Raw genomic sequence first — 22,172 nt, 5'->3', positions numbered from 1 at the left:
GTTATTTTAAAATCAATGTTTGATAACTTCAATAATTGAACCTCCTGTAGGTCTGCCTATTTGGCCTTTTTGTTTATCTTGGTTTTTGGCTAATTGTCTTATCCCCTGGCTTGTCTGGAAATTTTTTATTGAATGAGAGATGTTGTGTATAAAAATTTGAAGACATAATCAGAGATTCTGAATGGCATTATGTTCCTTCAGAGAGAGTTCACTTTTGCTTACAGCAACATTAAAGATGGGGTCAAATAACTTTAATTCTATCAGGGAATGAATATTTTGAATTTGTGTTTCTTTGTGAGGGCTGGACTGTTTCTAGTTAGATCTTTGGCCTACAATGTAGGTCTTCAAAGATCTTTTTTTTTTTTTTGAGACGGAGTCTTGGTCTGTCGCCCGCGCTGGAGTGCAGTGGCCGGATCTCAGCTCACTGCAAACTCCACCTCCCGGGTTTACGCCATTCTCCTGCCTCAGCCTCCCGAGCAGCTGGGACTACAGGCGCCCGCCACCTCGCCCGGCTAGTTTTTTTGTATTTTTTAGTAGAGACGGGGTTTCACTATGTTAGCCAGGATGGTCTCGATCTCCTGACCTCGTGATCCGCCCGTCTCGGCCTCCCAAAGTGCTGGGATTACAGGCTTGAGCCACCACGCCTGGCCACCAAAGATCTTATGTGAAGCCTTGGGTTGGTCATCAGGGCCATTCTTCTTTGGCAGGTCCTAAATTCTAATTTTTGTCTCCTAGCCTCATAACAATGGCAAAAGCTCCACTCAACTTCTCATGTTACCGCTATTCTCTGTATTCTTCTTTTAGCCTGCTGTTTACAAATTAGCAAACTCTGGAAGAGGAAAAGTGACACACTGAGTGTCAGGTTTATCCCTTTGCATTTCTCATTCTTAAGATCTTAGCCCCTAGAATCCTTATTGCCTTAGTATTTATCTGATGCCTTCAAATGGATTTTTTTTTATCCAATTTTCTTAATTATTCTTAGCAGTAGGTTTCTGATAAATCTAGATGTTCATAGCTATGAACATCTCATATGAATTTTAGAATTAGTTTGCCAGATTTAATGGAAAAAAACATGAGATTTTTATTAAAATATTATTGAATTGATTTATCTGTTTGGGGAGAATTAATGACTTTATAACATTAAGACTTTCTATTAATGAACTTAGTATATCTTCTTTTGGGCTATCTTTCAATCTTTAACGTCTTCCCCCCCACCCCTTTTTTTCAAGAGACAAGGGCTCACTGTATTACCTAGGCTGGTCTCAAACTCCTGGGCTCAAGTCATCCTCCTGCCTCAAGCTCCCAAATTGCTGGTATTACAGGTGTGAGCTACTGCACCCGACCAATGTCTTTCCACTTTTAATTTTCTGCATAATGGGCTTGGACACCTGTGAGATTTATTCACAGTTACTTCACATTTATATTACTATTATAATTTACACACTTTGACTACATTTTCTAGTAAGCATTCCTGAGATATATTGATTTTGTGTTCCTACTTGTGATTTAACTATAGATTATTTTGTATTTTCTCTGGACAACTAAATCATCTGCAAATAGAGTGTAATTAAAAAATTTTAAATCCCTACATATTTAAAAAATCTAATCGTACTGCTTTGGGATATTATCATGCTGTCAGATTACCATCTAAGATACCTAGAATAGGTATCTCACTGAAAAGAAATGATGAGTGTTGCATCCTATCTTAGTCCTGATCTTAAAGGGAATACTCTCATATTTCATTATTAAGTATTATGTTTGCTGGGAGTAGCAGACTTGACAGATTTCATCAAGTTAAGGAATTTAACTTTTCTTTATATTTTTGCTAAGAAGTTCTGTTGTGACTACATGTTGATTTTTATTGAAAATTATTTCTGCCCCTACTCAAAATATGCTTTTATTTTTTTCTCTTTTGCTTTGGTACTATATTGAATGACAACTAATGATTTTAAATATTTAACCAATCTTTCATTTATTATATAATTACCAATTGGCCATGAGATGTTATTTTTCCAATATGCTGCCAAGGCGATTTTGTTAATATTCTGTTTAGACTTTTTTCATCGATATTTGTAATTGAGTTTGACCTATAATCTTTCTTTCTTGTGCTATACTTATCTACTATAGAAATAAGGATAATACTCCATAAAATGAGGTGAGGAGTGTTTTCTTTTTTCTATTATATAGAAGAATTTGTATAATATGAGAATTATGTGTACCTTGAATATTTGGTTGAATTTGCCTGTTGTATCAGAGTTCAATCAAGGAAACAAATCATTGAGTACTATGTAATAAAAGTAATTTAGAAATAATTAAATTTAGAAATTAAACCTTACATAATTGCAAGAGGAGCTGGGAAAATAAGGTACAGAAAGGGGATTTGGATGATTAGAGCAAAGTCACTGATCAGCACTCTGATGCAATGGGATGCATGGACAGGTTGGAGTTGGCAGGGAAACCCATGAAGTCAAGCACTCCCCACTTCCCAAGTGGGAGGGAGTGTCCAGTGGAGCAGGCAGGGAAGACTATGGAAGGATGCTGTGTCTGTGTCTGGTGGTGGGCCCAGAATCACCAGTGTGCATCAGAGCCAACAGTCAGGAAAAAGAGATTCAGAAAACACTAAGGAAGGGACAGTAGGGACAATCTGCAGGCTGGCAGCAGCCATCACCAAGAAAAGTGAGGATGAGCTGGCACTTGTGCATCTGTCTTTTGCTGCATCTAACCACAGTAACCAACTGTATCCCAATGATATGCAGAAATGAAAGTCTGGGAAACAGTTACAGCTTACCTGGTTCACAGAGTACAAAGCCATCAGGCGTGTAAAGCCGGTGTTTTCCTTGTTGCTAGCATATGGCCTCTAGCTACAGAAACCCTGTCAAGTTCCAAATAGAAAAGTTTGGAATTCCTACTTCAAAATGTACCAATGCGGAAAAGGGTTTCTCATTTAAAGACTTAAAGAATGAAGAGGAAATAAAAAGTAAAAGCAAACCAAAAATTTTGCCTGTCACAGCTACTTAAATTGACTAGATATTTTCTGTTTCTTTCAGCCTTTTGTTGGTTTTGGTTGCATGTGTATGTGTGCTTTTTAAGGATTTATAATTTAGTGCTGCTATCACATTTTCAACAATCACAATAATCATTTATTCTCATGAAAAGAACATCAATTGGAAATCAAGGCTAATAGTTGGACTGGAATCATATGGTTTCAAAAGAATACAGTGTATTAAGCCTTTATTAGATGCTAGAAAAGAGGCCAGAATGCTCATTTTATACATAGTAGGTGCCATTTAGTCAAACAGAAGCTCAACCGGGCATTGCATGCAATGAGACCATGAGAGTTAGGGAGGAAAAGTATTCAGTCTGGAAAAAACACAAATCAAGTTTTTACACGAAAATGCTGTTCTTAAAACTTGAATTTTTAAGGAAAAAAGGACATGACTGGTAAAGATGTGAATCTGCAAGAAGAAGATATCTCTGCAGGGTGGCTTGGTGATTAAAAAACACAAAGTGCGTTTTTTCTTTAATCCGACCGGGAGCTGGTGGATAGCCTAGTCAAGGACTTAGCAGGGTCCCAGTTTCTAAGGTGCCAGAGTCATTAAAAAGGAAACAAGGATTTTTCTGGTACAAAGGTAATGGTATGTTATGGGTAGCTGTGGTCTCGTGTCATTTCTTTTGTCATCATTGAAACCCTAAAGAAAGACGTGCTAAAATACAAAAGTGTAATCTAAACCCAAAAGTGAGCTTTTGGAGGAAGAAAAAATATTCACACTTAGGGAAAGAAAACCTTGGGGGAAATTATGGTTATTATTTTTCTAGGCCAGTGACTCAGCAGAAATTGACAAATCTTCTGATCCTCCAGGATATTAATTGTCAATGAAAGTAAAACCGAATATAGAAAAATCTAAATTACCTGGGCGAGGTATCATACTGAATAATTAACTAATATCCAATCCACAAACCTCAAGTCATCCTCCCCATCACCAAATCTTTACCAAAATTCTTATGAAGTATCCATTTGAAAACAGGTACTTCAATTTCTTTTTATTCTGATGTCTGGTATCACCAAAGTCCAAAGAGTTGAGAAATGAAAGATAAACAAAGGGACTAGTCAATGCATAAACTGAATGATTCAAAGCCCCCAAAATTCAAAGTTACCATATCAGGTTGTGTTATCTGTAGTAACAATACCTTGGCTGCAAGAAAAATATTTAATTAGAACACTATGTGGAATTTTAATCTATAGAGTTGTAGATTTAAAAATTTTTTTAAAGAGTTACAAGGCTGGGCACCGTGGCTCATGCCTGTAATCTAATACATTGGGAGGCTGAAAGTCAATCACAATTCATTTTGCAAAATTACCAGCATGACCTTGCTTGAGGCCAGGAGTTCAAGACCAGCCGGGGTAACATTGTGTGATCCCCAAGTCTACAAAAAATAAAAATAAAACATTTAGCCAGGCACGGTGGCCTCTGCCTGTGGTCCTAGTTACTCGGGAGGCTGAGGCAGGAGGGTTGCTTGAGCCCAGGAGTTTGAGGTTGCACTAAGCTATGATTGTGCCATTGCACACTCCAGCCTGGATAACAGAGTGAGATCCTATCCTCTCTTTCTGGAAAAAAACAAACAAACAAACAAACAAACAAACAAACAAACAAAAAAAAACCAGAAACATCAGCAAACTCGACAAATCATTTTGGTTCAACTCTAGCACTGCCTTAGACTATAATTAACTAATTAACCAGGCGTACAATAAAATGTTTATTTTTTTGTGATTTTATTTAAATAATTAGAAGAAATACATCATCTATAATGAAAGTAAATCGGGCAATTTACTTACAATCTTGTAACTGAAAATACATACAAATTCTGTGCAATCACACCAAGAGGGAAAATTCTGTAGGGGAAAAGGACAGTAATGACTGAGAAACCCTGAAGCCTCCTGTGTAAATATCTTAAAAATAAAATGTTTTCATTCAAAGATTTTTCAAAAAAAAATAAGCCATCTAATTCTGAAGAAATCAGTTTCTAAATTACATTTTTCATTGATTCATCACAATTCATTTTGCAAAATTATCAGCATGGACCACGCCAATGTGGAGTTAAATGCCTATACTGTATCTTAACAGTATTATAATAGTCAATCATTTCATGAAATTGATATAAATGTTATGTCCAGATCAAAGAAATTACTTTGTAACTGACCAAACCAGTGTGATTGTCCACTTTAACCCCTAATTTCTTCTGGGGCTGCAGGAACAACAAAAACAAACATCTATTTGTATTGACTGCTGAAGACAACACAATTTACAAAGCACTGTTGTCCTGATTTCGGTTTCTAATAAGTTACCTAGTGATTTTCCCAGTACTCTTACTTGAAAATAAGACTGCAATGAGACTGCTTAAAAGAACAAACAAAAGCACACTACATATCTGTCTCCAGGCGTTGAGTAGGTGATTAGTCATAGAGATTGTGGAACCAAAACCTATAGTTTTCCCCTACTTTTGAAAGAAAAGATACTGTGCATCAACACAGTTCATTCTTCTAGACTTTCCTTTTAATTCCAGTTTTCACTGAGTCAGCTCCATTTGGTGTGGTGGGTCCAGGGCCCTTTGTTGCCATAATGGGTTAACTGATGGGAGAGAATGGGGCTTCTGGACACCCCCATCAACGGGCCGTGTCCCATAGGAGGGCATATGAAAGCTTCGCTCCATTACCTGAGGACAGGAGCCCTTATCACTGGATACTGCAATCCAGCAGCCTTGCTCTGGGCCCACTCCACATAACTGGGGCTCCTGCCTCCATGAAGTTGGTTGCACTGACCCTATACAAAGACAAAAGAAATTTCAATATTCATATCATTCACAATAGATAGGCAACAGAAACCCTAAATGGTAGTGGTTTAAGAACTGGCCTGAAAATGAGACACAAAGACAACCCATTTTCAAACTATTCTAGGCACATTTTCTTCTTCTTCTTTTCTTCTCCTTCTCCTTCTTTTTTTGGATAAGCATCTCACTCTGTCATCCAGGCGGGAGTGCAGTGGCACAATCACAGCTCACCACAGCCTCTTCCTCCTAGGCTCAGGTGATCCTTCCACCTCAGCCTCCTGAGTAGCTAGGACTACCCGGCTAATTTTTGTATTTTTTGTAGAGACGGGGTTGCCATGTTGGCCAGGCTGGTTTTGAACTCCTGGGCTCAAGCGATTCGCCCACCTCAGCCTCACAAAGTGCTAGAATTACAGGTATGAGCCACCACACCCCACCCTGGGCCCAATTTTTTAAAAATTAAAATAGGCCAGTGCAGGGGCTCATGTCTGTAACTCCAGCACTTTGGGAGGCTGAGGTGGGAGGATGGCTTGCACCCAAGGGTTCAAGACCAGCCTGGGAAACTTAGGGAGTCTCCATCGCTACATAAAATAAAAAACTAGCTGGGCATGGTAGTGCATGCCTGTGGTCCCAGCTACTTAGGAGGCTGAGGTGGGAGGATTGCTTGAGCCTGGGGAGGCCAAGACAGCAATGAGCCATGACCAAGCCACTGCACTTTAGACTGGGTGACAGAGTAAGACCTTGACTTAAAATAATTTTTAAAAAATTAAAATAGTCTTCGTTGGCATCTTAAAATTTTTTAAAAATATTAAAATAGTCTAGGTTGGTTGAGAGGATTTAAAGAACTGTACTACCTGTACTACCTGTTCTTTAGCTTTTACTGTGTACTTCTGTCTCCCCATCTGGACCACAAATGACTTGAGAGTAGATAGAGCTCAGGCTTTTTGTTTTTTGTTTTTGAGATGGAGTCTCACTCTATCTTTGTTTTGAGATGAAGTCTCACTGGAGTGCAGTGTTGAGATCTCAGTTCACTGCAACCTCCATCTCCCAGGCTCAAGTGATCCTCCTACCTCAGCCTCCCGAGTAGCTGGGACTATAGGTGTGCACCACCATGCCAGATTAATTTTTGTACTTTTTGGTAGAGATAGTATTCCACCATGTTGGCCAGGCTGGTCTCAAACTCCTGACCTTAAGTGATCTGCTTACTTTGGCCTCCCAAAGTGCCCGGATTACAGGTGTGAGCCACTGTGCCTGGTCTGAGCTCAGATTTTAGATGTATTTCGTTTCCTTTCCCCTGTCATAGTCAGCTGCCCCTAGCATGTACTCTGCACTTAACCTGTGTCAACTGATGTCGGCTGAGCTCAGTGAAGATGGTTTTATAGAACTACACTAGTATTGTGTTGTAATGAGTTTTCCAGGAGCAGAGAACAGATTGGCTCAGAGCCAAACTTGATCTTTTATTTCATTCCTCACTCGATCTCCCCCCACCCCAATCTCTATGCGCACTTTCACCCCAGGCATTTATGAGACAGCTGGACATGATCGGGGATGTGATCACTCATGCTGGGAGACAGTTATATGAGTGGCCCACAGAGAATGGGTCAAATTATTTGCAGTACAGTGCAGGGGAAAAAAAGCAACAACAGCAAAAGAGACATTCTAATATATTCCAGAGTACTCAGCTAACTGTCATGAATCCTTAGTTCTTTTCTAAGTTTAACCAAATTCCTGTCAAAGCATTGTGCTATTAGCTTGCAAAATTATATTATATGTGCCTCTATCGTGGATTACCATTATAAGAAAGAATTATGCACTTTTAGCTGCTCAAGAAAAAGTAGTAACTACAAGATATTCCATTACTTTTCAATAGTGCTACCAATAACAATAAGCACTGAAGCAAATTTTTGAAAATGCTGAATTTTTTCATTATCGGGGAAAGTAATGATCCATATAAAAAAACTATGTTATCTATTGTAGTTTTCATATTCAATTCTTAAGTGTACCTTAATATCCAGGCCTTCTTCAAATTAGGTAATAAAGTTGTACTGAATTCAGTATTGGGGGTTTCATGGCAACATAGGTATGAGAAGGGAATTTAGAGTGAGTTTTCCAAAACGAGAAGCCTATGTTCTTTCCAGAAAGAAATCTCAGAAGGAGGTTATGATAATAAGCACGTTAAAAAGGAAAAATACAGAAAATATAACTGGAGTTGATATTTCATTAGCTCCGTTCATTAGCAGAGGAACAGTTTTTGTTGGCTAAAAGTTTCTCTAAAGCTTTCCAAAGGCTCACGACACAAAGGCATGGTTAACAATGCCTTTGGCCTGTGAAACAATGTCCTCTCCTATGAAACAAAACTCAATCTGAGACCCAAACCCAAAAGGTTGATCATAATACAACTCTTGGAAAAAGTGTTATGTCAAAGGGTATGCGAGTTCATTTCTATCTGAAGTAGACTGAGTTCCTAAGAACCTGGGTTGATTTTATGGTCTCTCCACAAGTAGCTTGGCTGGACTTCATACACAGCCAGGGATCTGGCTAAGGTCATGCCCCTGATAAGATCTGAATACTCTGAAATCCCCAGGACAATCCTCAGATCAACTTAAATTTACAGAAACCCTTCCCGCTAGATGAGTTGAACATGGAACACGTTTTCTTGGAACCATTTACAACTTAACTGGGACTATACCTACAGCTACCAGTATAGATCCTGGACCCTAAGAATGACCTCAAAACTCAATTCAAATCAGGAGTCATCCATCATGTTCTTGCTCAAAGTGCAAGAACACGGGCTACCTTGTGACTAGAGTTTTGAGTGAACATGGTAACCTCATATAAGGTAGAACTCCAGTGCAAATCAGGTCTATGGCATTTCAATACAGCCCAGCTACTCACATAGCATATACAGTTTAGTTATTTTGTTTGTGTGTGTGTGGTTAAATGAGACTTTTCACTGAAAAACAGTCGGGATCTAAGTAAAAATAACCATTCATCAGGAGCCAGGGATAAAAACTGACCAACATCTGCTGCCTGGCCATCCTCACCAGCCACTGGTTGACTCCCATTCCTGAGGTCTTGGTGTTCCTTTGTAACCACAAACTGCAGATAACAAAAAGGAGGGAGAGAAGATATTGTTATAGTTCACAAATTATCTCAACATACATTGAATCAAAGTCCATGGCTTTACAATGTTCATCCTATGGCAAGTGAAGGTCAGAAGAAAGACCCTGTGAAGTTTGTCTTTCTAGCTAAAGAGAGATTCGACATTCAGTGAAGAGCCTTGTGTTACTTTCTCTTAAAGCAACTAGGCACTACCAATATGTTAACTGAAGAATCTATTCTAATTATGGAATCTCAGCTTTTAGGTGATGGATTCCTGGAGGCCACTGATTTACCATAAGCAATCCAAGAATTCATAAGTATTCTAAGAACTGCCCACAGGCCAGGGAAATAATATCTCATATATGTGTGCGCTACAACTTTTCATACACACAAATGCACACACACATTAATAACACTCATTTAAACATGTACCAAGTTCTGAGTAACTTGGGGCCCTTAAAGGTACTAATCTAGTGCAATGACAATTTTGCAAGCTGGTTGAACAGCCTAAGGACCTGGAATTTTAATAAGGAGGAACAGACAACAACAACATTTCTCTTCAGTCAGCAAAATGATTACTTTTGTCATTACTTGTGTTATCAAAAATTGATTGGGCACTTGCAATGCAGGCTGACCAGAGTTCACTGGCTCGCATTCACTCTAGATAGATTAGATATTAAAACAGATCCACGCTACAGGAAAGAAAAGAAGTGACCCCATACAACAGGACAAAGGACATCATTTGGTGAATCCTTCCTTGTCAATCAGTAACCAGGGCAAGGACTGCACCAAGGTTTTGGCTGATCAGGCTCCATTGGTTCAGAAATGGGCACTACACAGAAAGGAGCACACAATTCAGAAACAACAGAAAGAGGAGTAGAAAAGAATCTCTTTGCCCACATTTTCCTTTGAGAAAGGTGTAGAAAGGGATGATGAGTGGGGTCAATCAGGGAGAAGACAGGGAAATGTTGGTAAGGGAAGGGTGAATTCAGAGAACATGTATTTTCATTTTCTTATAATACAAATCATGCTTCATCTCCTCCTCATTAATGATCTCCCGCAGCAACACATTGCAAAATAAACACAGGACCCACTGTTTAAAGACACGTGCCCATTATTTCTGTCTCAAGTCAAAACCCAACCCTCTGCACTGCAAATTTTCTAACCTCATGCCTCTCTGCCAGAAGAACATAGGTCCTGGAATTCTGGGCTGAGGTGGGAAAAGCAGCTAATGGAACTAGATTTGTTTCTGCTGCTGCTTCTCCTAGTTTGAGCGTTCAGCTCCCTCCTACTCCCACTGATACCTACAGCAGCAGTTGCTGTCAGGGACAGTTACTACGGCTGTGGGGGACTTAGCTTGGCAGCCCCAGGCCTCCTAACATAGCTCTGAGCCAACAAGCTGCTCATGACAGCAGCAAATGCTTTTGATTTTTTAATAGACATATACAGATTGTGTTTCTCCTTCATTTCCATGATGATGAATTAATGAGATGAATTAAACCTGCTACTCAAAACCTGAATGAAATACCATGTAGACTGACAAGTGAAATCTGGGTAATTTAGAAGTTCACAAAGTCATGAGCCCTCAAAGAAGCAAGCACATTCTAGAGCTAAGTCGTAGAATCACATACTTCTGGAACTGATAAAGACTGAAGGGATCTTAGAGATCATCTAATCTAAACCCCTTGTACTGAGTGGGGAGCAGAGGTCTGCATAGGTTAAAGGACTTGTTGAAGATTAGGTAGCCAATTGGTGGGAAAATAAGGCTAGAATTCACATTCCTTCTCATTTTTTAGAGATAAAGTCTCACTCTGTCACTTAGGCTGGAGTGCAGTGGTGCTATCACAGCTCACTGCAACCCTGAACTCTTGGGTTCAAGTGATCCCCCTGCTTCAGCCTCTAGACTAGCTGGAATTGCAAGTGTGTACCACCACACCCAGCAAAGCTTTTTGTAAATCTTTTTAAAGAAATATGATCTTGCTATGTTGTCCAGGCTGGTCCCAAGCTCCTGGCCTCAAACAATCCTCCTGCCTTGGCCTCCCAAAGCATGGGGATTACAGGCATGAACAACCTTGCCCAGCCTCTATTTTTTCCCCCCATACTTGAGTCCAACCAAAAAAACAAGGAAACATTGGATGCCTATTACAGGTAGGAAAAGATGATCAATTGGTAGTCAAAAGCACAGTCACAGGAAAGCTACTTTCTGGGAATTCACAGTGAGATGGGAACTGGGGAGTAGGGGAAATCATGTGGGACAGACCCCAAACATTGCTCCTCCATAACCTCTCTCTAATAGCTCTTCCCTAAGGATTCAACCCTCCATGGACCTGCCATACATTCCAGTCTCTTCCACAATACATACCACAAATAATGCCAACAACACGCACTGATTCAGTCGTTAACTCGGACAGGTTTCTAGAAATGGAAATTCCCTTAACTGATTCAAGAATGTGTAACCTGTTTCAAGACTGCCCTCTAGTGTTCCAAGATCCGTTACCGAAGTGGGTGATTTATGAAGCATCTTGAACTTCCCAAACCTCTGTGCTTTTTGGAAAACATTTGGATTGTCAGATAAAATACAGAACCCAGTTAAATTTAACTTTGAATTTAAATTTGAACTTTCAGTATAAGTATAATTTAACTAGGCATTCTATATTTTTATTTGTTAAATCTGGCAGCTATTCTGCTACTGAAATTTAGGGAGTTGAAATGTGTATGAGAAAAGAAATATTAAGAAAATGAGAGCTGAGTGCAGGGCTCATGCCTGCAATTCCAGCACTTTGGGAGGCCCAGGCAGGTGGATTGCTTGAACCCAAGAGTTTGAGGTCAGTCTGGGCAACATGGTGAAACTCTGTCTCTACAAAAAATAGAAAAATTAGCTGGGCGTGGCAGTGTGTGCAAGTAGTCCCAGCTATTTGGGAGGCTGAGCTGGGACGATCATTTGAGCCCAGGAGGTCAAGGCTGCAGTGAGCAGTGGTTGGACCACTGTACTCTGACCTGGGCAACAGAGCAAGATCCTGAAAAGAAAGAAAGAAAGAAGAGAGAGAGAGAGAAAGAAAGAAAGAAAGTAAAGAGAAGGAAGGAAGAAAGGAAGGAAATTTGCATAATCTTGGGTTTTTAAGACATCTATCTAGAATGTGTCAACTAAAAATATGGAAAGTCTTCACATAACACATACAAATCTAAGTTATAGAAAGAATCTACATGAAAGAAAAAAATTCCAAAAAGTTATTGTGCCATTAAATTATGGCCTTATTATAACTCATCTGATTCCTTTAGTTAATGACACAGTTCCCCCACCCTCCCACCCAGGACCTCCCTAGCTGATATGGTCTTGGCTAACATTGACACCAGCTGGAAGCTATAACCGATTCCAGTCATTCTGAACTCAGTGAAAAAATAGAAAAAATGAACAGGGGTTAATATCAAGGCAATTCCTTGCTTCATTGGCTTTGGTCACATTACCCAAGGTTGAGGGCAAGAGGACATCCCATCCTCACTGTCAGCAGGCCTACGACTCCTCGCGTCTCTGCTTGACTCCTCAGAAGGATTCTTCGGATTTTTCGTTAGCAGCTTCTGAGTCCTATGATAAAGCCAAAATTTGAGACAATCTTACAACAAAACAAAATACTCAGCCCACTCAGTGATGGTCAGGGACAACTAACTATTTCTGCTACTAAAATTTCCGTACTTGTGTGGGAGAGAAGAAATATGAAGATAACTAGGAACATAACATTAGATGTTTAAGGCATTCTTTTCTGCAGAACTGAAAATACTATCCAGAGAGTGTTTCACTCTTTCCAAGGTTCTGTGAGGTAGAGGGTGTGTGTGTGTGTGCGCGCACACGTGCACGTGCATGTATGCTCATGCACGTTGAGGGGAATAGCCTTGCATTCATTCATTCACAGGTATCTATTGAGTACTAACTACACCCCAGGCACTGTCCTAGTACTGATGATATTGCAATGAAAAAAACAACTTACTAATTTTGCAGGGAGGAGTGGGGCAATCTGTGGAAAAATATCTCAGCAACTGTGTGAGGCAGACTATGTTAGCTCCATTTACAAGTGAAGCCATTGGGGCTTGGAAATGGCAGTGACTCAACTAAGGCACACAGCTACCAATGGTGGTGTAAGAAGTGGGTCATAATGACACAAAGTCTAGGCTGCTCTTACTGGTCCACTGCAATCTCTCACTCATAAAGAAATTAGAGGCAAAAACAGAAGGAGTGGATGACCCAATGTAAGAAAGTCTCATAGTTGCTAAGCCAGGAAATACACTAGGTATCTTGCTTCCAAATCCAGTTTCTTAGAGTACTGTCTTGTTTGACATTCAGCACTAAGTCTATGCAGGGCACGGTGCCGTTCACTAGGGCTGGGGGTGGGGAGATTTAGCATGGAGATGGATCCCCATTCTCAAAGCAGTAGCCTCTAGAGTGGTGCATCTGTGAGACTCCACAACAGCACTACTGTCCTGGGGCAGATAAGCAGCTTAATTGCCTCTAGGAATACAACCCTCTGTCAAAAGCCCTACCTAGACATCCCGGGAAGAGTGATAAGGATAGGAGGGGCTGCTGTGAATCTGGCATCACAGACAGCACCAAGAGATGGTATGGGTTATTATGTGTTTTAATCAAAGACTTCAAGGAAAAACATGGAAGCAAGTGGCTAATATAAACAATTCCAAAGTTGCAAAGGTACAACGTTGTAATTTGTACCAGTCAGAATGGCTATTAATAAAAAGTCAAAAAAACAAAGCAAAACAAAACAAAAAAACAGATGCTGGTGAAATTTTGGAGAAAAGGAAACACTTATACACTGTTGGAGAGAGTGTAAATTAGTTCAACCATTATGGAAAGCGGTATGGTGATTCTTCAAAGAATTAACTGCAGAACTACCATTTGACCCAGCAATTCCATTACTGCATATATACCCAGAGGAATGTAAATCATTCTACCATGAAGGCACATGCATGTCAATGTTCGCTGCAGCACTATTGACAATAGCAAAGACACGGAATCAACCTAAATGCCCATCAATGACAGATTGGATAAAGAAAATATGGCACATATACACCATGGAATACTATGCAACCATAAAAAGGAATGAGATTATGTCTTTTGTGGGAACATGGATGGAGCTGGAGGCTATTATCCTTAGCAAACTAACACAGGAACAGAAAACCAAATATCACATGTTCTAACTTACAAGTGGGAGCTAAATGATGGGAACTCAGGAACACAAAGAAGGGAACAACAGACACTGGGGGCTACCTGAGGGTAGAGGGTGGGAGGAGGAACAGGAGCAGAAAACATAACCATTGGGTACTGGGCTTAATAACTGGATGATGAAATAATCTGTACAACAAACCCCAGTGACAAAAGTTTACCTGTGTAACAAACCTTCGCATATACCCCTGAACCTAAAATAAAAGTTTAAAAAACCCACAAAAAAACAAAGTTATAGTTTGTGATGAAATACTTCCTGTTGATTTTCTTACAAGGGAGTCCTTCCAAGAAATCACACGTTGTAAACTAATAACATTAGAATACCTGAAAAATTTATTTAGTTTCACAAACATTAGACTTTTTCGTTTTGTTTTGTTTTTGAGACAGAGTCTCCCCCTGTCACCCAGGCTGGAGTGCAGTGGTGCAATCACAGCTCACTGTAATCACTGCCGCCCTGGCTCAAGCGATCTTCCCACCTTAGCCTCCCGAGTAGGTGGTACTACAGCTGCACTCAGAAAGAATTGTACGACTTGGGATGCATTTCAGTGAAAAGAAAAAGAAAGGGTTCTGACGAGCTTTCTTTTTGAAGGAATAGTCCTTTCACTTCTGATTTTAGGTGTATGAGAGTCTGAGGTTGAAGATACTCTTATAGGTATGTAAAGTCTATAGTCATCTTTCAGTTGAACTGGTCTTTGAATTCTAAGTTTAAAAAGGTAGCAATTTGCTGTTAGCTTTCAATCCAGATCTCTGAAAAATGCCTATAGAACATAAGACATACTGTGTCATAACACAACAAATAGGAAAAAATACTTAATAATTATGGCACGCATGAACTTAAGTTTCTAGTTTCCATTTTTTTCCCCTGTCTTTTGGCAATGGTCCAATGGGATGAACATTGATCATTCAATATTCTTTCTACATATACCCAAGATATTGATTGCACACCAGGCTAAAAAGTCCAATGTTATCGATGGACTACTGAATTAAAATGTCAAGTTTGTGCCTAAGAATCTTGTCTCTCAAGAGGTGGCAGAAAAGGGCTTAGAGCATATGATTCTTTTGGGGGAAAGTTACAGTTCATAGAAAATAAAAATAATAGCAGATAGCATTTATTAATTCCTATATGCCAGACCTACACTAAAGCCTTTACTTAGGTTAACCCAATTAATTTCACAATACCCTTAAGTACTATTTTTGCTCCTACTTTATAGCAAAGGGAATTAATGAAAACAGAAGTTAGGACACATGTTTGGTGTTATTTAGACACTAACTTGGATCTGAACCTGTATAATATGATTCTAGAACCTGTGGTCTTAACCACTACACTAGGCTATAGCAGGATCTCTGATAAGTACATCTTGACTGATATGTTGAATTTTCCAGAACACAAGACAGTTGCCACTTGAGTGGTTGTGTAGTACCTGTAAATGTGGTTAAATTTTTATCTACAGATGGTGGCAGCAGATATTTTGTACATTCTGAGAATTGGGACCTATTAGTCAAGTGGGTCTTAGATCCTCCAGCCACGAAATGATAAGATTGAACTAGATAATTCCATAAAGTCCCCTTCAGCCCTAAAGTTTTGTGACTCACTGATTTTGTACAGCACAAACCATAACAGTATATAAAATGCTTTTCAATATTGATGATAATAGAGGAAGCTGTCCTACTTTCTAAGAAAACAGAAAATGAGCAGTGTGATGCCTGTACCTGCATCCTAATGTAGTGTTAGTTTTAAAGAATTAAATGTATAAATGTTATTGTTCTACAGTTTTTAATTGTTAACTTGAAATTATCAAAAGCACAGAATCTGAGGACCAGAAATTTCCTTCCAAGTTAGGGAAGATACCGATTTTCTTTTATGACAGTTCTAATATTTTGTGGGAAATCAACTCAATGGAAGACAGCCACAAAAAAATTATAGTTATGCAGGCTATAGGGGGAGCATATAAAATTAAATGAAGAAAGTGGAACGTAAAACCATATTATGATTGATAAATAACACATATACTATGCAGGTGTATGGACAATGACTGCAGTAGAACAAGGAAAAAGTAAAAGCACTGATGTTTCAGAGCAATGAAATCCTGAGCTAACAGTAAAAATTGTCCTGTTATTTCACTTTATTTTTGGACATGGAGTCTCACTGTATCACCCAGGATGGAGTGCAGTGGCACAATCTCGGCTCACTGCAACCCCTGCCTCCCAAGTTCGTGATTCTCGTACCTCAGCCTCCCGAGTAGCTGAGATTACCAGCGTGCATAACCACGCCTGTTACTTTTTGCCTTTTTAGTGGAGACAGGGTTTTACCATGTTGACCAGGCTGGTCTCGAAATCCTGACCTCAAGTGATCTGCCCGCCTCGGCCTCCCAACGTGCTGGGATTGCAGGCATGAGTCACTGTGCCCTGCCCACTTCACGTTTTAAATGTAGTATGTAGATGTTCATCTCGAGGCAGGCATTCTCCTGGGAGGTCTTAGAAAGAGGTTTCCAGTACCAAAGGAAAGACAGGGTCACCTGTAGTAGTGGGCACCCCACAGGCTCAGGAGGAGCAGCACGACAAGCACCACCACGCAGACAGCCACCACGGTGACCTTCTGCTGCTGCCCGTGGCCAGCATGACGCAGTTCCCACCACTTCAGGTCTCGGTACTGACATCGCTCCCCGATGTAGCCAACAACACAGCTGTGACAACACATAAACAGAGGTCATCAGAGATGCCTGGCCAAAAACGCTGTTAGTTTTGACACTTGATATTCAGTTGTCTCTCAACCTCTGCATTTCTAGACTCAGCTCTTTGGAAGCATATAGAAAATCCATCAGCGGTCAGTTGAAAGCGCTATGAGTTACAAGTTAATGCAGCATGGACTTCTCCCTTTCGTCTGTTTGTTCTTGGATTTATGGGGGATTATTTGCATACTGCCTCTATAAGGCATTACAGGACATTGATTAAAGATCAGTTTCTGTTAGGCTAAAATCCTGAGGAGCCACCTTTTAAAACCAACACAAAGCAACTCTGCCCTAAGAGCCAAGGGAGTTTTGGAAACAAATGTTGGGCCAGATTGCAATGAATATAGGTGAAAGGAAAGGAGAATTTGAAGGCAGAGTTCCTCACTTGAAACCAGCCTATAAAAGAAGAATGTGTGTAGTTTCTGAACAGAACACATAACCTAGTCTGTGGAGAAAACTTTTTTCCTTTAAAGAAAAAAAATCACTACTAGTGCAAGGGAAGACCCAGTAACAACATACATACAGGCATTGCCTATTTTCTTCAATGAGGAAAAAGCTGTATGGAGGAGGGAAAAGGACGCTCGCCCACAAACACCCTGCTGTCCCACTAGTGAAACTGTCACTAGAGTGAACTGCTGAACTTTTTTGAAGTAAATGAAGCAATGCTGCCATCTACTGGGAATGGGCATTTCTAGACACGATTAAGATCTCAGGTAAAAGTCTGTATTCTATTATCCTTTGCAAAAGCATCAACTTTGAAAAACATCCTATTAAACACTCTGTAATGCCCACTTATTAAAAATTCCTTCCTTTGGGCCCTGGATCAACTATTTATTCATCCATGTCCCCACTTTATTCCAAAAGGACTTAAAGGAATAAAAATACAGAGAACTGACACCAGTGCCCATAGTGAGAAGAGGCAGCATGGACAAAACACTGGACAGAGCTCCAGAAGATCTGGGCTCTAGGCCTGTCTCTACCTTTAGCTGGTCAGAGGGGCTGGGTAACTCACTCACAGAGGAAGGAAGGAAATGGATTAGTACCTGTTAACCATCTTGTATGTTTGACACCTTGCTAGGCACTTTTACTCATTTTATTTTTGATGGCATATTCCCATATTTTGGATGAGGAAACTGAGGCTCAAGTAGTTTGTACAAGGTCACACAACTATGAGTGACAGATGTGACTCCAATGGTTCTCTGATTTCAAAGCCTATGTTCTTTCTACTTTACCATGCTGCTTCCAGAAAGAGTTTTATGCTCTATTCACCTCTGAAAAGCTATCTTCTAGAACTAACCATGCAAGAGATACCACGATCTGAGTGCAGAAGCATAAAGGACCATCACTATTTCAGGTTTTCTTGGATGCTGTTTTCATTCTAGCTATCTTTGGTTACGGCCATTTACTATCAATGCCTAGCAGCACCACTTTTAAACTGCTGGATATTAATGGGCCACACCTCTGATCCTTTCAGAAAGTTTGGGGTCTTGAGGAATATGTCAGTCCCTTGGCCAAGAGTCCTGGAGATCCAAGTCAGCTGCAATAGCAGAGCCTCACTGAGTCTTATAAGAGCCCAGAATAGTCATTCAGCATTTTCCAAGGTGGGAGAGGGACACCGGATACTAGTTCTTTGGTTATGAATTAGTTCTTCTGTTAAACCAAACAAAAGATTCTCTGGCCAAATAAGTTAGCCTTTCCATAGTCAAATAATTTTGAGACATTCTAGACTCAATACAGATAAACAAGGCTTTTTTTTTTTTTTTTTTTTTTTCTCTGTCACCCAGGCTAGAGTGCAGTGGTGCCATCATAATTCATTGCAATGTCAGCCTCCTGGGACAAAGCAATTCTCCCACCTCAGCCTCCCAAGTAGCTGGGAATATAGATGTGTGCCACCATACCCGGCTAACTTTGGGAGGCTGAGGCAGGCGGATCACAAGGTCAGGAGATCGAGACCACCCTGGCTAACATGGTGAAACCCTGTCTCTACTAAAAATACAATAAATGCTGGTGGGTGCCTGTGGTCCCAGCTACTTGGGAGGCTGAGGCAGGAGAATGACGTGAACCCAAGAGGTGGAGCTTGCAGTGAGCCAAGGTCGCGCCATTGCACTCCAGCCTGGGAGACACAGCAAGACTCCTTCACAAAAAAAAAAAAAAAAATTGGTAGAGATGGGGTCTCCCCATGTTACCCAGGCTGGTAAACAAGACTTTTTAATGTGTTGTGGTATACGCTGAATCAAGAATTGAGGGCTAGACAGAAGATTAGAAATTATGGTTTAGGAGTCACGCAGCTGGAGGCTACAAGATTCTGAACCTCCCTATACTGCTCCTAAGATCACTGCTTGAAATATTCTATAGATCCTGCACTGGATGGATCAGCTGACACCACCCAGATCAATGAACTGGCTCATCTGAACTTGTGGCCCCCACCCAGGAACTGACTCAGTGCAAGAAAACAGCTTCGACTCTCTATGATTTCATCCCTGACACATCAGCACTCCCGGCACACTGGTTTCCCCTAACCCACCAAGTTGTCCTTAAAAACTCTGCTCCCCGAATGCTCAGGGAGACAAACTTGAGTAATAATAAAATGATGGTCTCCTGAAAAAAAAAAAAATTGAGGGTAGAGTATGTTGCATCTCTCAACGTGATTTGATCATACGGCCTGTTTTTAAGAAGCATTTCACAGCACTCATGTTGGGGGATCTTGGTCCAAAGGAGACCTGCTCAGAAGGGTGGCTGAAAGACAGAATGAATGAGGACCTCCTCTGAGCCCAGGTTTGGAGCCTCCTGAGCATCTCCAAACCAGGAAATCTTTGAGGAATACCTGGGGCATGGAGACTCTCAACTCTCACTTCTGCTGCATCACCCCGGGGGCACCCTGTGGTTTCCTGTGGCTGAGGGGAACATCTACTGCTTCTAAGAAAGGAAGTAAGAGCTGGCTCATCCAAAACCTGCTTACAGCATGAAGAACACTCTGTACAGAATGACGCCCTCCTAGGAAGTGTTTCTAATGAAAGTTGGACTGGTAAAGCACTTCCTAGAGACTTGTTATTATGGAATTAATAAAACATAAGGTGAGGTCATCAGGGCAGGAGGAGGCAAGGGTTGAATAGTTAATTAAACCACATTTTAATTAAATATACAATTTAAACAAGGTTATGATCCAGATTACTGTGAACTCTGGTAATATTTTAAATATTGCTTTAGATTCAAGGTCCTTAAATTTGAGTCTTATCTCCAGTTTGTCATTTGTAGCAACTCATGTTTAAAACATCAGGGAAATATGATATTTTCATCAGGATTTAATGACAGAAAGAAAAGCGGTGTGCTGAAGAGTTCATCAATCATTTAATAAATGGATGCTATCAGATCCAAATGAAAACATTGTTCTAAATGCAATATGTAGCACCCTTTATATTATTATAATGATTTTTATAATCTAAAGTATCATGGAGGAAAACAACCATGACCTAATAAATCTGGACATTTGTTTTTGTAATTTCGTTATTTGGGATGATCAGAAACAATGAACAGGCAAAACCAATTAGATTCTTAACATTAAAACTAGCAATAACTATTTCAAATACCCAATTTATCATAGGTTAGGAAATTACAGCATGTAAATATAAATATGAAAACAGAATTCTATAAGGACTGAGTCATTTTTACTAGTATCCATGAGCAATTTTTCACTATTTTTGTCATGTGGACATGATTTCTAGTGCAAGGCCATATGCTTTGTCACAGAATATAGCTTACTCTTCCATGAATTTAGTCATTCTGTTCATTATTACTGATGAAATAAGAGAAAACTTTAAGGTTATAGTAGCTATTTGTGAGGATCAGACTATTTCATCACCCCTCCCTCAGGCACAGAGAAAAGTATCAATGGATCAGGAGCCTAACCCTGGGAGACCTATTTGTTTTTTTGGTATCTATCAGTTTCCTCCTATTGCCTTGAAAATATGAAATGAATTAAAAGTAAAATTTGAGGCAGAACTGGCTATTGTGGGTTTGGGTTTTGTTAAAGGGTCCATAGGAAAGGTTTTCGGAGTGAGCACAGTGGGAATGCCTCATAATGTGAGGGCTTCCTCAAATCTCCTTTCCAGGTTGACACTTCACCCACTGTGAAACCCTCATGGGGGCAAAAAGGGAGCAAAAAGCAGCAGCTTCAGTATCAGCAATTGTTACTAAACAACAAAATGTAAACGTCAACTGTTAGGAAGTGAAGAAAAAATATACATATATTTAGTTTTGGAGAAAAATGTTTTTGGACTCTGGCAAGAAGTCCAGTGTGAATATGTAAGAAACTTTTATAAATCCAGAAACAGATCACGACGCTCACACGTAATGTAAAGCACATTTGATGGGAAAAAAAAGTTTCAAGGAATTATCTCACACACTTAAGTTTTTCAACCAGGATGAGACATTTAATCCCTAGACTATACTAGTAGTAACATCAAATTATTTCAGTAAAAGGGGAAATCACCAACTCCTTAGATTCATACTTATCACCAGTAACTGGAAGGGGGCATTAAGATACACAAGGAGAATGCAATGAAGTGCACACACATGGTTCATATGTGTATGTTTATATTTTTCCAAAAGAACATCTAATTGCAGAAAAACAGCCTAAGTATACATTTTACAAATTAGCTACAAGTTATGGACTGAATAGCATCTCTCTGTGCCATCAGCAAGACAGTTTAACTTACTTGCATGCATACTTGTCCAATGCTTCAATATACATGCACACACCATCATGGAGGCAGTATCCATCGTGGGACAGGGGACATCCAGAGTCACTATTTCTTACGGAATAGTGGTGGCCATCTTCCCTGAGGTGAGCGGGGGGAGTAGAGTCTAAAAGAACCCAAGACATTACTTTTACTTTCTGAAGGGATTAGTGTCATTCGAGTATCAACATCAGGAACTAGTTTCTGTGAATAGTTTGTGACATAAATCTTTTAGTTACAGAAGAACTACTAGAAGGGACATTAGTTTCACTTTCCTAGCCGGGCCTTAGTCATTCACTATGAAACCAGCTGTTCCTCCTTTGGGCTCAGTATTATCTGATATGTAAAGCATATTGGAGGCAGGTAAAAGAATGGCCAATCCTAAGTCGCCATGTGAATTCAGAGTCACTGATCTCATACAAACAAATCTGTCACACACAAATGTACACTAACCATGTGAAGTGACAGTTAGCTTCAAGGTCTCTCGGAACAACTGGTAACTCTATGGTTTAAAACCTACCCATCAATGCACACTCCATTACCTCCAATATCGTG

General features: G+C 40.0%; 1 protein-coding gene across 2 annotated transcripts in view; it reads right to left on the bottom strand.

Moving 5' to 3' along the window:
- Positions 1-3,214: 3,214 nt before the first annotated feature.
- The window catches only part of EGF (epidermal growth factor), a 101,433-nt gene continuing 82,475 nt past the window's right edge, over positions 3,215-22,172 (bottom strand). Inside the window, exons 20-24 of one of the 2 annotated variants that reach the window (XM_007999539.3) lie at positions 21,597-21,744; positions 16,669-16,836; positions 12,391-12,508; positions 8,841-8,922; positions 4,776-5,819 (exon numbers count right to left, since the gene is read on the bottom strand). In XM_007999539.3, the coding sequence (XP_007997730.3) occupies positions 5,566-5,819; positions 8,841-8,922; positions 12,391-12,508; positions 16,669-16,836; positions 21,597-21,744 (770 nt within the window). In that variant the 3' untranslated portion in view covers positions 4,776-5,565. Of the gene's footprint in view, positions 5,820-8,840; positions 8,923-12,390; positions 12,509-16,668; positions 16,837-21,596; positions 21,745-22,172 lie in introns of both variants that reach the window. The other variant, XM_037990891.2, reaches the window with a different exon arrangement.

The sequence above is a fragment of the Chlorocebus sabaeus genome, chromosome 7, assembly GCF_047675955.1.
Source record: "Chlorocebus sabaeus isolate Y175 chromosome 7, mChlSab1.0.hap1, whole genome shotgun sequence".
Classification (NCBI taxonomy): domain Eukaryota; kingdom Metazoa; phylum Chordata; class Mammalia; order Primates; family Cercopithecidae; genus Chlorocebus; species Chlorocebus sabaeus.
The sequence above is the reverse complement of the archived record's forward strand: the minus strand, read 5'-3'. Positions and strand labels throughout refer to the sequence as shown.